The sequence below is a fragment of the Lonchura striata genome, chromosome 3 (genome assembly GCF_046129695.1).
Source record: "Lonchura striata isolate bLonStr1 chromosome 3, bLonStr1.mat, whole genome shotgun sequence".
Taxonomy (NCBI): Eukaryota; Metazoa; Chordata; class Aves; order Passeriformes; family Estrildidae; genus Lonchura; species Lonchura striata.
In genome coordinates, this window is record NC_134605.1 from 4,459,336 (window position 1) to 4,474,308 (window position 14,973).

Genomic DNA, 14,973 nt, shown 5'->3' on the forward strand with positions numbered 1-14,973 from the left:
CTCTATGAGTGCTACAATCAGACAAAATCTCTGGGCAGGTATTTTTTCTAAACCTCTCATATTAATGGGTCATAGTTGCAATTAATATAAATTTCTGGCAATGCTGTTATAGACAAGAAAAATCATAACTCAATGGCACACCTAAGGAGAAAATTACTCTTCTTGCTCTTTAGCCTCTGACATAGAAAAGTGGAAAGTAATGTGTAAGCGTAATTTTCAACTAACATTTAGATAATGTATCAATTATTCAAATCTCTTACAGTAACTTTTTACCCATACTTCCCAACTAATAAAAACCATAACAATTCATATCTTTGTATTTGCTGATAGTTTCTCTTACAGGCTGTCTCATAAATTCACCTGCTACCATTCTTTACTGTTATAATACACTATTATTTATTATGATCTACTAGCTTTGAAAAATTATTTTAAAATGCATTCAAGATATGTAAACCATACCTGGAGCACCCTTTGATATTGAAATCTGAAGGAGGTGTTATTTTTGAGAATAGTAAATTTAATACAAAGTCGAAAGTTGAATTGCTCTCTCAAAGACTTGAGAGAGAAAACTGCTCAAATATTTATCTAGAAAGAAAAAATTAACACCCACCATTTCACACAGATAATGCTGTGGCACAGTACAAAACCTCAACAGTGCGTACTTTATTATCATTTCAGGATGTCATCACTAAATAAGCTCAAGTGAAGACTGTCTGCAATTAAAACTTTAATAGAAGTTTCAAGACAATTATTATTTCTGAAGAACAACTATTTTTTTCCCGTTTTAAGAAGTCCTTCTATTTTTGCCAGATCTCCAAATGAAACTGTTGCAGAACCTCGCTGGGCTGGTTTTGCCTAAGGAAGAAAAAAAAACAAAACCAAACCATATAGAGCTAATTTTAAACAAATTTAGTGAAAAGCTTTTAAAACATCAGTACCTTCATAGAGAAAATAACAGCTTCACATTACCTGTGACTCGTGGTATTTCCAGCCAATCATGTAGTAGATCTGAAAGGTGGCTGGTACGGAGCCATTGCTGTTTCCGTACATTTCTGTTGGGGCAGGAAGGGAGAGAGAGAAGGTACAGGCTGTCAGCTCTAGGAAACACTCAGTTCTCAGAACATCAGAGCTGAGTGTGACATATTCATCAGAATGACTCCGGCTGAAAGATTTGGGACAATAAAAATATCTCAGACTGCTGCATCAATATAGTTCAAATCCTAGCATTATAACTGAGGTTAAAAATAGCTTATGATAATGGCATTTTGTTCTGGAGTATTTGGGGTTTTTGGTTTTGCTTTGGGTTTGTTTAGGTTTTGGAGTTTTTTTACAAAAAAGTCATAAAAAAAGACATAGAAAAATATTCTCAAAGTCATTTTAGATGAACTCATTACTCTGTAATACTGACCTTGGTATATTGCAGCAGCTGCCAGCATTGTCTCCCTGTGCAGCAGAGGTTTTCTATTCCAAGAGCAATTACTCTCCCCCATACCTAAAAATATGTTTTAGCTTTAAGAAAAAGAATTGCACACTCCATGAGTTAAGTGTCATGCACTAAGGACAGATTCTTACAAAACCAAAGTACAGACTCCTCTGTTATTCAATGCAAGAGAAAACATACCACATTATCATTAGGTGAGTTTCTTATGTATAAGAATCCAAAACTTTTAATTCCTACACTTTGCAATTTACAGTTTGCACTGCTAGGAATAATTTCAAATTATTACTTCTTCAGTCTGAGTCTTCAAACATTTAGGCTTTTAAGTATAACTGATTTTAAGAATGAGTACAAAGGGTTTATTCAGACACATGACAGTATTTGTTTAACAGATAATCATTACAATTACTAATCCAAGAGATTTAAAATACAAAATAAAGTAACCACAATTCTGATCTTTTTAATCACTTACTGCATCTGAATGTTTCTGCTCAGAATAAAAGCTGCCTTTCCATTAAGGAATTACTCCATACAGCAGTCGATCCAGATAAGAAATGCCCTGAGTTGCTGTCAGTAACAACAAACTGCATGTGAATGACTGCTTTACAATCCATGACAAATGCAATCAGAGTATTAACAAAATCGTTACTCAATTGTTTGCTGTTCCTCAGCAACTTCCAAATTAAGGATTTATTTACTCTCATTCCAAAGCCGTTTGCTGATTGCCTTGGTAATTAGAAAGGCTCACAGGAAAAGTCAGTGTGTGGGATATGGACTGCTGTCTCCCTTTAAAGGCTTTTCTGCACCTTACAGTGAACAGGCTCATGCAGAACTGGAAACCCAGGGAAGCAGAACATTCACAGCAGACCATGAAGCAGCAAATCTTTGACTTGTGCCTCCCAACACAAAGCTCCTGACAGGCATAATCTCCCGACTCACTAGAAAGCTGGAAAAAACCTAATGCTTCCCCTGTTGCACTAAGATTTATTTGTATTATTTTAAGAAAGAAATTCTTTGTGATGAATATGCTGAAACACTGGCTCAGGTTGCTAAGAGAGGTAGTGGATGACCCACACCTGGAAACATCCAAGACCAGGTCGGAGGGAGCTCTGAGCAACCTGATCTAGTTCAAGATGTCTTTGCTCACTGCAGAGTTGGATTAGATGACCTTCAAAGGTTCTTTCCAACCCACACTAGTCTATGATTTAGAGTTAAGAAACACACAGTAAAACAGTTCTGTGTCTGGTCCACTGATACAGAAAACATTTATCTTCCCACAAAGAATATACTTGCCTTGTAAGTCTTCCATAACCTCAAATAACCCTGGATAGTTCACTTGGATTTCATCAGTATCCTAGAAGAATAGAGAAGTTCAATTTTAGAGCATACCAAACTAAACCAGTAGCGTTATTTCAACCTTGCTGTACTACCAAACTATTCCCTGCCTGTGGCAGGACAGTTGGAACTAGATGATTTCTGAAGTCCCTTCCAACCCAAACCATTCTGCAATTCTATTCTTCTGCCTCTTCTGCTCAAATCATGTATTTCTAGGAAGCATGTACTATTTTAAGATTTCTAAGCAAGTTTTGCTTAGTAGCCCAAATGCAATCAAATTTGAATTTAAATGCCATTATCTTCTTCTTGGTTTTAGAAGAAAGAGCAAGTGTCTATAATTTTTTCATGCAGGTCTAACATTCTTTGACATTTCTCCAAGAAAGCCATCCAAATTCTACTGGGCCATGAGCCAAAGATACACTTCAGCTGGTTCCATAATCACCACAAAACCAAGAACAGTGACAATCCAGGCTATTTCTGCAGCCTGTTCAGCAAGATGCACCACATGCAGAATGACGCAGTATGTTATTACTACATTAGCAAACAGCGATTTCCATATTCCAGCAGCTCTGATGCTCTGGATTGTTCTCCCTGCTGGCTCTCATAATTACCACAGTGAGGGTGTTAAAGCCAGCCCTGGACAGCAGATGTCCCAGATCGGCGACGGCGGTGAAGGGTGAGACGTGAGGAGAGAAGCCCCCTTCCCTCTCCAGCTCAGCCAGCTGCAGGGAGCAGCGCAGCTCGTACAGAGTGTCCCCCCCGAACATGGCTCCGATGAACACTCCGTTGGGCTTCAGCACCTGGTGGATCTGCAACACACAAACACGGCTTTGCTGCGTGGAGCCTACGTAACTAAGTGGTTTTTAGCACTTTTTATTAAAAAAAAACTCAGAAGTAATCATTTTAAAAGCTGTGACAGACTTTTAATATTGACTGTATTCTGCAGGGCAAGCTGTGATGCAGCTTCTGGTCACACTGCAAATACTCTTGTTGAAGAGAGACTATTTTCTGTTCTTAAGAGTAAATCCTCAGAAATTACACTTACATTCAGGAAACATGGAACAAACCGTAGAAATTGAGGGTAAAACTATTTTCAGCACAATATTCCTAAAATAGTATTCTAAATTAATTTACTTCTAGAAGGAAGATAGATTAAGCCAAGTATACTATTTACTTTTACTTTGAGAGCAGCAAAAGCACTTAATGTCTTGATTTAAGAGAAGTTAAGACTTTCGTTTCCAGTACTGATCTCTGCACTTCTGAGACAATAGAGTAATGCCATTTTTATTATGTCTACAATTACTTATTATTAACTTGCCCAAACAGCAATATTATAATTCAAACACCAAGGCTGACAAGCTGCTTTCTGGTCTTCTAAGTTCTAGCCCTCTTCCTAGAGAGAAGGCAAATAAATTCATGCTTTCTCATTGCTTTAAGAGCTGGAAGTTATCTCTGGCTTAGACATCCAGAAGAGTCTGATTATACAGCCAGGCTAACACGACAGCAAGCATTTCCAATGCCTTTGAAAAAAAATGTTTTCCATAGTTTTTTAATGAAGTATTAATCAAGCTACCTTTTCTGTGTTAGTAAAAAAGCCTTTAATTGACAGGTAAGACAATTAGGCAGTTAAAGGCAGTTTCCATCACTTAAAGACAACACAGGAAATCATGAGAGCTGGCCAAGAAGCCCAGTTCCCTCACCACTGTGAGACAGTGTCAGTTATATTTACTGTAGGAGAAAGTATTTGGCCCTCCATAGAATACTTAAATTCCAGTGAAAATTCTGTATTTCTTTCAAACTTCTTTTTATAGGTACCGAATGCATTTCAATTGATTTTTATTATTTCAGTGACAGTAGGGTAGTCCTAGTCCTACCAACAGGTGATAAAACAGCACTGCAATGACTGATCAATTTGAAATAAATGAAAAACCAGCAAACTGGTTAACATGTTCCTTGTTCCTGCACCACGTTTTTTGATTTGACTAAAGTTTACACCTGCAGGAAAGAGCCAAAGTAATCCAAAATAACCAAAACTGTTAGTGAAAAAAAATATTTTTCTGTCCTCAACAAGTATTTGCTTTATTCTAATATCAAAAAGCCTTGGTCAAAGCTGTATTTCAAAATAAACAGCTAAGAGATAAAAATAACTCAAGCTCCATAAAGCAGCTCTGCAGAAGTGTAGTATTTTATTACAAATAGTAAGAGTTAACAATAAAGATCAATAGCACTGTCTCAGGTGACATTAGTTACCATGATCTCAGCTGTGGAGAATCCAAATATTGTACAAGTATGTTGTTGTTATTTTTTCCAAATTGGTCTGAGGGAGCAAATTAGTAACAATGTAAGCTAATGCTCCTCAAACTGTGAAAAGTGTTGCAAAAAATATTTGCATGCAACATGAGTTGTGTGCCTCTTATTTAAAGAAGACCTGGAAATAGAGAGTGCTCTCAATGCAAGTAATGGCAAGTACTAACTTAAGAGTATTAAAAAACAATTTCTTACCTCTTTGAAAGCTTTAGGAAGGTCATTCACCCAATGTAAACTGAAATAATAGAAGTGTACATTTTATAATTTCAGATTAAATCAAATGCTAACCACCTAGTTAGCAGAAGCCAAAGCCACAAACTGATTTCTGAAGATGAAACAGCTGCTTGAAACTGATACCAAACAAGAACAGAAGTTTATCCACAAAGACCTTATTTTTGGGGAGAAAACACAAATCTTGGAGACTAGTATGTCAAAATGCAGGAAAGAGAGAAGTTCCAAGTGTTTTCAAGGAAATTAAACAAAAACAGGAAGAATCACCAGGACAGCAGTTTTTCCTAATACATGACCATATTAACTATGCAAGTACTTTTCTTATTGCCTTTTAATGGGACTAGTAATATTTGTTGGATTTATTTTCTTAAAGCTACTCTGAAAAGAACATTATTAACAACTTAAACAAAACAAATAAATTATGAATACATACCTTAAGCTGCTAACAACAAGATCAAATGTATCTTCTTTAAAAGGAAGGAATTCCTCATCAGCTACAACCCTGACCGTCGGGATTTCAGATTCTACAGCATTTTTCTAATGTTGGGTTGGAAGAAAAACAGCTCATCAAAACCTCACTTCTGTTGCTTTCCTGTATTACAGAATTGAAGCACTTTAGCATTCAAAAAGCTACTTACTAAAGCATTCTCTGCGATATCAGCTTGAACAAGTTTTTCAACTGTTTCCTGAAATAAAATTTTAAAAGTCTATTAAATATGTGAATTATTTTGTAAATGGACATGAGTAACTTTTTGGCACTTACACCTATAATAAATTAGAAAGAATATTTTCCACTCTTGATAAAAGCTTTACATAAAGCACAAAGCACTTTTCCCCACACAATGTGGGGCCTGCTCCCAGGGAGAACAGCTGAGACAGAAATGGTAACAGAAAACACATTCTGTAATTTTAGGCATAGGTTTAGTTAAACATAAACCATGGATTAACAGCCAAGGAAGCACCTTTACTCACAGAGTGGTTCATGAATGGTAAACTGTTAATGGCTTCAAAGCCTCCATAATGACACTTCTCTTTAACAACTAACTGTAGCCAATATATTCACCAAAAAAACAGGCATATTTCTACCAAAACGAAAAGTTAACTGTATTATAATAGCTAACTTCCCTTGCACATTTGTCCAGTTTTCAGTGGCAATAAATGAAGAACAGCCTGCACAACACGCAGCTTTGAACTGTAACTACAGGTATAGGCGTATGGGGTGGGGGAAAATTTACCTCATTAAGACTCAGATGATTGTCTTAAGTTGTAACAGAGCCCTGTTTGAAAGGGACGTACAACTTATGACCTTCCCTTAAACACTTCTAAGTATGAAGAGAACAGTACCTTGGTTAAGTGCTGAGCTATGTAACCTCTTCCAGAGCCAACATCCAAAGCGAGAGGAAACGTTCTAAAGGATAAGATCAGCAATACAGAACATAACCAATATTTTTAATTTTAGAGCCGCTACCTTATTGAACTCAGCCCACCGAGCATCCTTTTGTGGTACCTCGGGGAAAGGCACTCCGCATCCAGCGCTACCCCCAGGGCTCCCAGCCCTGGGGATGAGGGACAGGCGGGGCTCACCTGGTGATGTCAAACACCCGGTCCGCGATCCTGCCGCCGACCTGCGGGGAGAGCCGGCGGTCAGAATCACAGGGGCAGTGAGGCTGGAAAAGATCTGGGATCATCAAGTACAACCTGTTAGTAAACAGCACCTTGTCAGCTAAACCGTGGTTAACTAAACTGAGTGCCACGTCCAGACTTTCATTAAACACCTCCAGGGACGGTGACTCCACCACCTCCCTGGGCAGCCCATTCCAATGTCTGATTACTCTTTTCTGTGAAGAAATTCCTGATGTCCAACCTAAACTTCCCCTGGCAAAGCTTGAGGCGATGGCATCTTATACTGTCGCTGGCTGCCTAAGAAAATAGTCCGACCTCCACCTGCCTACAACCCCCTATCCAGGGAGTTATAGAGTGATAAGGCGACCCCTAAGCCTTCTTTCCTCCAGGCTGAACAGCCCTGCTCTCTCAGAGCCTTGTGCAGCCCCGCTGCCCTCCCCTGGACCCGCTCCAGCTGCTCAGCATCGCCCAGAGCCCCGGGGCCCAGGCCTGGCCACAGCACTGGGGGACGCCGCCGGCCCCGCACCTCCTCCCTCAGGTAATCGCACTTGGCGGGCTCGGCCTGCAGCGCCGCCCAGTTCTTCTGCTTCCGCTTCAGCCGCCGGTCGAACGGGTTCAGCGCGCCCGGCGAGGCTCCGGCAGGAGGGGGAGGAGGAGAAGGAGGAGGCGAAGTGGCGGCAGCCCTGGCCGGCAGCGCCCAGAAGGGGCGGCGGCAGCGCGCCCTCAGCGCGCAGAAGGAGCAGCGCCATGGCGGCGCCATCGGCCCGGCCCCGCGCCCCTCCGCGCCTGCGCCGTGCGGGCGGGGAGCCCGGCCCGCCCGGCCGCCGTAGCGCCGCCGGAAGCGGCCGACAGCGGCCGAGAGCGGCCGTGAGGGAGCCGTGAGGGCGCCGTGCGGGCGCCGTGAGGGAGCCGTGAGGGCGCCGTGAGGGAGCCGTGAGGGAGCCGTGAGGGAGCCGTGAGGGCGCCGTGAGGGAGCCGTGCGGGCGCCGTGCGGGCGCCGTGCGGGCGCCGTGAGGGCGCCGTGAGGGAGCGGCGGGCGCCGGGCACGGTCGGCGGGAGCGGAGCGGCCTCGCGGCTCCGCACCGCGGGCGCCTCCGTCGCTGGGGTGCGGGACGGAGCGGGTGTGGGGGTTGGAGTCGTGTTGGCGCACCTGGTGCTGCTGGTGGGATGTAGTTGGGTTTTAATCTCGTTGAAGGTCCCACGCGTGGGTCTGGTGAGGAGTCACGGAGGGATGTGTCTGCAAGCCAGGTGTATCCGTAATTGGAGAGTCAGAGAACGGCCTGGGTTGAAAGAGGTCTTAAACACAGGCTAGGGGCACGTTCCGCCAGACCAGTTTGCTCAGAGCCCCATCCAAGCTGGCCTTGAGCACTTCCAGGGATGAAGCATCCACAGCTTCTCCGGGCAACCTGTACCAGTGCCTCGCCACCGTCTTCCTTAGATAGAAAGAATTTTTTCTATCTAATCTAAACCTATCTTCTAATAGGTTGAAACCATTTCCCCTCGTGCTGCTATTCCAGATCCTTGTAAATAGTCTTTCTCCATCTTTCTTGTAGGCTCCCTTCAGATGGAAGGCCATAGTTAGGTCTCCTGAAGCCTTCTCTAGGTTGAGCCATTTCAATTCTCTCAGTCTTTTCTCATAGGAGAGGAGCTCCTCTTCTCTTGGTGGTCTCTGGACTTGCTCCAATAGCTCCATGTTCTTCCCGTGTTGGGACCCCACATCTGGACAGAGCACTTAAGGTGGGCTCTCACCAGAGCAGAGGGGCAGAATTCCCTTCCTCGCCTTCTGTACATGGAGCTTTGGATGCAGCCCAGGGCACAGGGGTTTTTTGGGCTGCCAGTGCAGCTGACAAAGCAAAGATTTGTGGCTGAGACTGTGGTAGGTACAGGACTGTTTGTGACTTGTTTAAATCTGCTGCTGCATCAAAGCCATCAGGCTGCTAGGTTCCATCAACCAGCAGGGATAAAGAAGTCATTATGCCACATGGTGCCTGTCAGGTCACATCTGTGCTCAGTTTTGGTCTCTGCCCTACAAAAAAGATGTGGACAGGCTGGAGAGGGTCCAGAAAAGGGCCACAAGGATGGCCAAAGGACTGGCAAGCTGCCATGTGAGGAAAGGCATAGAGAGTTGGATTTGTTCCACGTTGAGGAAAGAAGGTTCAGGGGAGACCTTATCCTCAGGTTCCAGTGTTTAAAAAGTGGCTACAAAGAAGTCAGAGACTGTGTTTTTACAAGAAGTCACAAGCAAAAGACAAGGGGTTATAGGTACAAGATTCCATTTAGATACAAAAGGAAAATTTTCCTCAATGAGAATATTCCACCACTGGAAGAATCTCCCCAGGGAAGTGGTGGATTCCCACTTACAAGATTTGGCTGTCAGAGTGCTGGGCCACCTTGTATATTCAGTGCTTTTGCCAAGAAATGTTGGGCCAGGGAATCTTTGAGGTCCCTTCCAAGCAGGTGGCTTGTGATGCTATGAAATTGCCATATATGGTTTTTGAAATAACGTCTTCAGTATAGGTTAGAAATCCAACTTTGTTTGATCCTTGATTTTTTAAATTGCATATCTAAATCTATGTTAATTGGGTTTTTTTAATCAGAAATGTTTGGGTTTTTTCTGTATTGTAGATGTCCAAATCTTCAATGGCATCGAAAATGTCAGCCCAGGAGGAAATACTGAGCGATGGCCGGTTCAGCTGCGTTGCGAGGGACCCCAGGTTTTGGGAGATGCCTGAAAAGGAACGTAAAGTCAAGATTGACAAGCGGTTCCGAGCCATGTTCCATGACAAGAAGTTCAAGCTGAAGTACACAGTGGATAAAAGAGGTCGCCCTGTTAACTACACCACTACAGAGAACCTCAGGAAGTTTTATGCCTTGTCAGAATCTGATTCTGATCTTTCGGAAAGTGATAGCAAAGAACTCACAGCAAAGAAAAAAAAGAAAAAGAAAGTTAAAGGTAAAGGAGAAGGAGATTCTGCAAAGGCTCTTGCAGGTGGCATCCCAAAGGAGGAGAGCAAAAACGCCCAACAAGGGGTGGACCAAACATGTGAGGCGGTGACTAAACTAAATGACCTTAAAAAAGAAGGACAAAAAAGTAAGTCTAAGTTCAGCGTGAAAGAGGACTCGCAGAAACCTGCTGTGGAAGTTGATCACTCTCAGAGAATCACGGGCCTTTTACCCAAAGGGAAAAACAAACAAGGAGGAGTGTCAGGGGGAAGATCCATTTCCATTCAAATCAAGGAAAAGTCTTCACAGGGAAGTGCTGCTAAGTCAGTCAAAGCTCCCAGGAGGGACCACTCCGTAGGAGGGAAAATAAAAGAATCAGGTTAGTTGTTCAAATAACAAGGAGAATTTAGTTGTGTTCATTTGGATGTTGATGCTTTTGTTTTATTCTGCAAGATTAGTTATAAAATAGCTAACTGACTCAAATTCAGTGCTGCTGAAGGATTGGAGCTGGTCAGCTCTCTATAGAATCAGTTCTGATTCTTCAGTAAGATTGTGAATATCCCTGTTCTGTTCTTTTAATTCTTGTTGCTGAAATTGTCAGTTCGTTAGGAAAGGAAAGGAAAATTTATAACAGCATATGCACTGCTGTATTTATTAAACTGAACTGCAGATACATGAACTGATATCATGAAGGCACGTCACAACTTGTGGTCTGAAATATGGCAGTGTTGAGCCATTAATATTAGGGGGAATTAGAAAGAACAGGCAACTTGAAGAAAAACTTGTCCATGTGTATAGCCTCCATTATTAAATAGATTTCTACTTCTTCATTCTGTAATATAAATAAAATAGCTGAATATTTAATTACATTTGGGATTGATAGTACAATTTTGAGCCTAAAGAGTAATTAAATTAGATTAGACCAGACAAACAAAAGAGGAAATGCTGATGTTTTCTGTTTCTTGCTCCTGCATTGTATCAGGAGTCCTGTAAATAGGTATGAAAAAACCCTGAAGTTTCCCTTTTCGTAAAGAGTCATGTGTAATTCTAACATAAAAAGGTATCTAATGTTTATCTTTCTGTGCTCAGACATCTGTGACCAAAGTGTCCAAGGTAAAAGCCAGTTAGAGGAAGAAACCTCTTCAAGCGAAGATGCAGAATTGGAAGAAGAGGAATCAGAAGATGGTGGAGAAACAAGCAAGGAAGAGGAGCCAGAAGATGATGGGGAAATGGATGAGGATGACAGTGATTCAGAAGATGATGAAGAAAGTGATCTAGATGAAGGGCCTGATCTAGCCAGAGGCATAGGGAACATTGACACAAGCTCAGAGGATGATGAGGATTTAAACGAGCTGTTTCCAAAGGAGCCGGAGATCGAGCACTCATGGCGAGAGCTAGACAAAGATGCCCCACGTGGAGATGAGGTATCAATACTTTGCATGTGAAAAGCTGCTACATGACAAACTCAGAAATGTTACGAGTTCATTGTAGACCATCATCTCTGGAACAGTTTGTGGAAGTATTTTTCATAAAGGTTTTTCAGCCTTTTCGTGACAGAATGGAAGTGGTAATGAAATTGACAATGAGAGACTTGCAGTTTTCACTGGTATCTCCTCTTCTCCTAAGCACACTTACCTATACATATGAATAAGCTGGCTATGGTGAAAGAACAAATAAAATCAAGCCTCTCAGTAATTCCAGAATTTAAATAGTACTGCTTTTGTTCATTACTGATTTTTTTCACTTTTTAAAAATTTAGTTCTTTAACTCTCACTTTAAGAAATTAAGGCATCGTGAGACAGTGAAATAGGACTTTACAGCTAGCACAATCAGTGTGTAAAGAAATCACAGTACTCTAGTGCTGTCACAATAGTGGTTGTTGTTGCTCCTGAGACTAACAATGTTTGATGATAACAGAATCCTAAGCAATTATATTGTCACTGCAGTTCTAAATCTGTGATTGGTGCAGTCCATTCTGTGGTGCTTCACTATTTATGTCCTTTTTATGTGCTCTGGTAATCAATGCTTCTCATCTTTGCTACTTTAAGGTTAAAAGGTCATGATGATGCTTCTCATCTTTGCTACTTGAAGTGGTAAAAAGTCACAACGACAATGCTCCTTTTGTTTTTTTCAGCAAAGTTTATTGCTGACTTTGATTTTTACCACTGAGTTCTGCTAGTGTATTGTGAATTGTGTATTCCCCACAACAGGTAACATACAAATCTATGAATTCTTATGTTCTTTCAGATTACAAGTAGATTGGCTGTTTGTAATATGGATTGGGATAGGTTGAAGGCTAAGGATTTATTGGCTCTATTTAATTGTTTCACACCCAAAGGAGGAACAGTGTTTTCTGTTAAGGTAAGAACTGGTTTCTAAAAGGAGTACTGACTTTCATTGTTTAAAAAATAGACTAGAAAATAAGAAGCAAGACAGTACTGTGGAGAGCCAAAAGAAATATTAATGTGTTCAAAGAGAAACTCTGTTGCATTTTAACTTGCTGTAACAGGCATGTATTTAGCAGAATTAGAAGCCAAAGCCATTAACTTCTTTTATTTAAGAGGTTGGCCCAAAGTGCAGGTTTTCTCTAGTAGGAAGAGACTACATTTCCTTGATTAGTTTAATATTCAGTGGTACTAGTATGGCAGATAACCCAACCTTAGATTAAAGATCCAGCCTTAGACCTTACTAATAAATTGGTTTTATTCTGGCCAGTTTAGTTATATTTTTCCATTATTAGTGTCTACCTCAGCTCTCTGAGAAATTTTAATCAGATACCTCTTTCTGAAAAGGGCCACAATGTACACAATGAAAAAAGTCAAGGTTCCTGTTGTTCTTCATCTGCCTCAAAAATCCTAGCAGGCAGTTTGGTTGGAATAACTGTCTTTTCCATACGTTAACATTAGGAAGCTATTAAAGTTTATGGAATTGATCCCTTTACTGATCCTAAATAAAAACTGTGAAGTGTAAAAGCCTAGAGAGATTTTTTTTTTTTTCCTTAGTGTACATTACACTGCAGTTAAAAACTTAGTTTTGTGTTGTTGTATTTGTAGATTTATCCTTCAGAGTTTGGAAAAGAGAGATTGAAAGAGGAAGAACAAAAAGGACCTGTGGAACTGTTCGATCTTCCAGAGAATACCACAGAGGATGATGGGTATTAATTTTAATTTTGTCTTCAAATGACAGATATAATATGTTTAATTCTTAGTAGAAATCCCAATCAACTCCTGTTTCCAGGAGTTCATATCTGGAAGTGTCTGTGGGCACCTTATTTTTCTAGTTTTGTTCAAAGGTTGTTTTACAACAGACACTCGTTCATGATCAGAGCATTTAACAAATGCATGATGATGAAACTTGAGAAGATTTGCCTTTTCATATGAGTTCAGAATTTTAAGATGTAGCTCATTGGAATAATCAATGGAACAAATGCATAGTTAACTTAAAAACCAGCATTTCTCCTCTACAAATTGCCATTTGTGCAGTAAGCTCTCTTTAGTGCTCACTGTCGATATTCTTACCTGTGAATCAACAGGGACCTTAGTCCAAGAATTCCCAGACTGAGATTTCTTGAGTGTCACCAGCAACAGCCCAGGCCTCCTAGGCTGAGTTCCTCAGTTCTTCAGGCATGTCTTTTTTGCCTTTTTTTCGCTTTTGTTCAAGGTTTTGCTTTGATATTTTTCCAGAATTTCCAGATGTTTGTCAGCCTGATTGGGGCCATATTTGTATAATGCATCCTGCTGGACTGGCCTGTATTTACAAAATGTAGATGCTTATAAAATAAGGGCAGATCCCTTTGAAGATATTCTCTGGTGCATCAGGAGATTGTAAGGTGGATGTAGAGCACGTTCTGAGGTCACCTGCATTGTGTTCATCAGGGTGCATCCTGAAGTGTTGGATTTACTGCTCAGTAGGCTTGAGAGCATCAGGAATCCAACACACAGAAATCCAGGTATCCCAGAGGTACCTCAGTGGTACCTGTGCCCTTCTGATTCACTGAACCTCATCCCTGTGACCTTTCAGTGGAGTCATGTACAAATTTTACACTTAATAAAACTGTCTGAAGTAGTCTTTTTACTTGAAGAAAACTCAATTCTGATGGAACTTTGTGCTGTTTAACATTCAATCTTACAAGATGAGGAGAGTGGTTGATTGGTGCATGTTTTTAATGAGTTGAATTAAAAGATATTGTGAATAAAAAGCTGTTAAAGCCAGCTCACCTGACTGGTCTTTTCTCCACTTTTGCAGGATTTATAGGGAAAAACTGCGGGAGTACCAGTTTAAGCGACTGAAATACTTCTATGCAGTTGTAGAATGTGATTCTCCTGAAACAGCCAATAAAATTTATGAGGAATGTGATGGACTGGAATTTGAAAGTAGCTGTTCTTTCATAGACCTGAGGTAACTCCACTGGTGATATTTTTGCACTTTGGGCCAGGGAGGGTGAATTAAAGGCACTTTATAATAATTCAGAGTAAACTGTATTACTTTATTCTGTAACCAAAATGAGTTACGAAGGTAAATTGGGCATCCAGTGAGTTGTTAGGTTTCCCTTTGATTTCTCTTCTTTTTAACCATTTTTATTGTAATATGGGAAGTTCAAGAGGATCTCCACATAGAGAGTCTATTTTCAGAGAAGCCAGGATAAAAAGTACTGATTACATCTTCAAGCTTTGGTACAATTAAGTAAAGTGATAGGATTCAGAAAATGTAATTTCTTTCTTTTTCTCTTCCCAAGGATCCAGAAGCGGATCTTTTTTGTGATTCCTTACCACAGGGCAAGATTATTGCTGCTTTTGTCACAAAGCTGCAATAGATATGTTAGTCCTTGTGAATGAGCTGGATGCTCTGATACTTCAAAAGTCATGTTTGAGAAAGAAAGGATTTAAAGTTATGGTTTGGTTTATTGTTAGTTTTTCCTTTTGTTGCAAAAGCCGCCTTTTGTTCTAAGTAGAAAAGTTACTAAATCACAAAAAGTTATGACAAAAGCCCTGTTTGTCTGCTGGAGCCTCTGTTATGGATACCTTTGGAAGTCAGTGAAATTTAAGGGTTTTTTGCTTTGAATCATATTCTAGAGAAACTCAGTTAATTTGCTTTGA

General features: G+C 40.8%; 2 protein-coding genes across 7 annotated transcripts in view; one reads left to right on the top strand and one right to left on the bottom strand.

Annotated features, from left to right (window-relative positions):
- Positions 1 to 626: 626 nt before the first annotated feature.
- Positions 627 to 7,708, bottom strand: NDUFAF5 (NADH:ubiquinone oxidoreductase complex assembly factor 5). The gene is made up of 11 exons (XM_021527835.3): positions 7,461 to 7,708; positions 6,896 to 6,936; positions 6,656 to 6,719; positions 5,950 to 5,997; positions 5,745 to 5,848; positions 5,276 to 5,315; positions 3,385 to 3,582; positions 2,732 to 2,792; positions 1,409 to 1,492; positions 970 to 1,052; positions 627 to 855 (listed from the first exon to the last, which is right to left on the bottom strand). Exons 1-11 carry the CDS (start codon positions 7,692 to 7,694, stop codon positions 769 to 771), a joined length of 1,044 nt encoding a protein of 347 aa, XP_021383510.1. The 5' UTR covers positions 7,695 to 7,708; the 3' UTR covers positions 627 to 768.
- Positions 7,709 to 7,772: 64 nt separating this feature from the next.
- The window catches only part of ESF1 (ESF1 nucleolar pre-rRNA processing protein), a 29,534-nt gene continuing 22,333 nt past the window's right edge, over positions 7,773 to 14,973 (top strand). Inside the window, exons 1-6 of one of the 6 annotated variants that reach the window (XM_021527831.3) lie at positions 7,773 to 7,878; positions 9,560 to 10,256; positions 10,967 to 11,301; positions 12,125 to 12,238; positions 12,931 to 13,031; positions 14,123 to 14,275. In XM_021527831.3, coding sequence (XP_021383506.2) covers positions 9,560 to 10,256; positions 10,967 to 11,301; positions 12,125 to 12,238; positions 12,931 to 13,031; positions 14,123 to 14,275 — 1,400 coding nt within the window. In that variant the 5' untranslated portion in view covers positions 7,773 to 7,878. Of the gene's footprint in view, positions 7,890 to 7,937; positions 8,040 to 9,559; positions 10,257 to 10,966; positions 11,302 to 12,124; positions 12,239 to 12,930; positions 13,032 to 14,122; positions 14,276 to 14,973 lie in introns of those variants that run through there. The other 5 variants (XM_031504225.2, XM_021527833.3, XM_021527830.3 and 2 more) reach the window with 5 other exon arrangements.

Excerpts from the sequence above, each read along its gene's own strand:
- NDUFAF5 (XM_021527835.3), bottom strand. The coding sequence starts at position 7,694 with ATGGCGCCGCCATGGCGCTGCTCCTTCTGCGCGCTGAGGGCGCGCTGC. Across the intron at positions 2,793-3,384 it reads GCTTTAACACCCTCACTGTG|GATACTGATGAAATCCAAGT; the intron begins GTAATTATGAGA and ends CTATTCTTCTAG. Across the intron at positions 1,493-2,731 it reads GGTTATGGAAGACTTACAAG|GTATGGGGGAGAGTAATTGC; the intron begins GCAAGTATATTC and ends ACATATTTTTAG.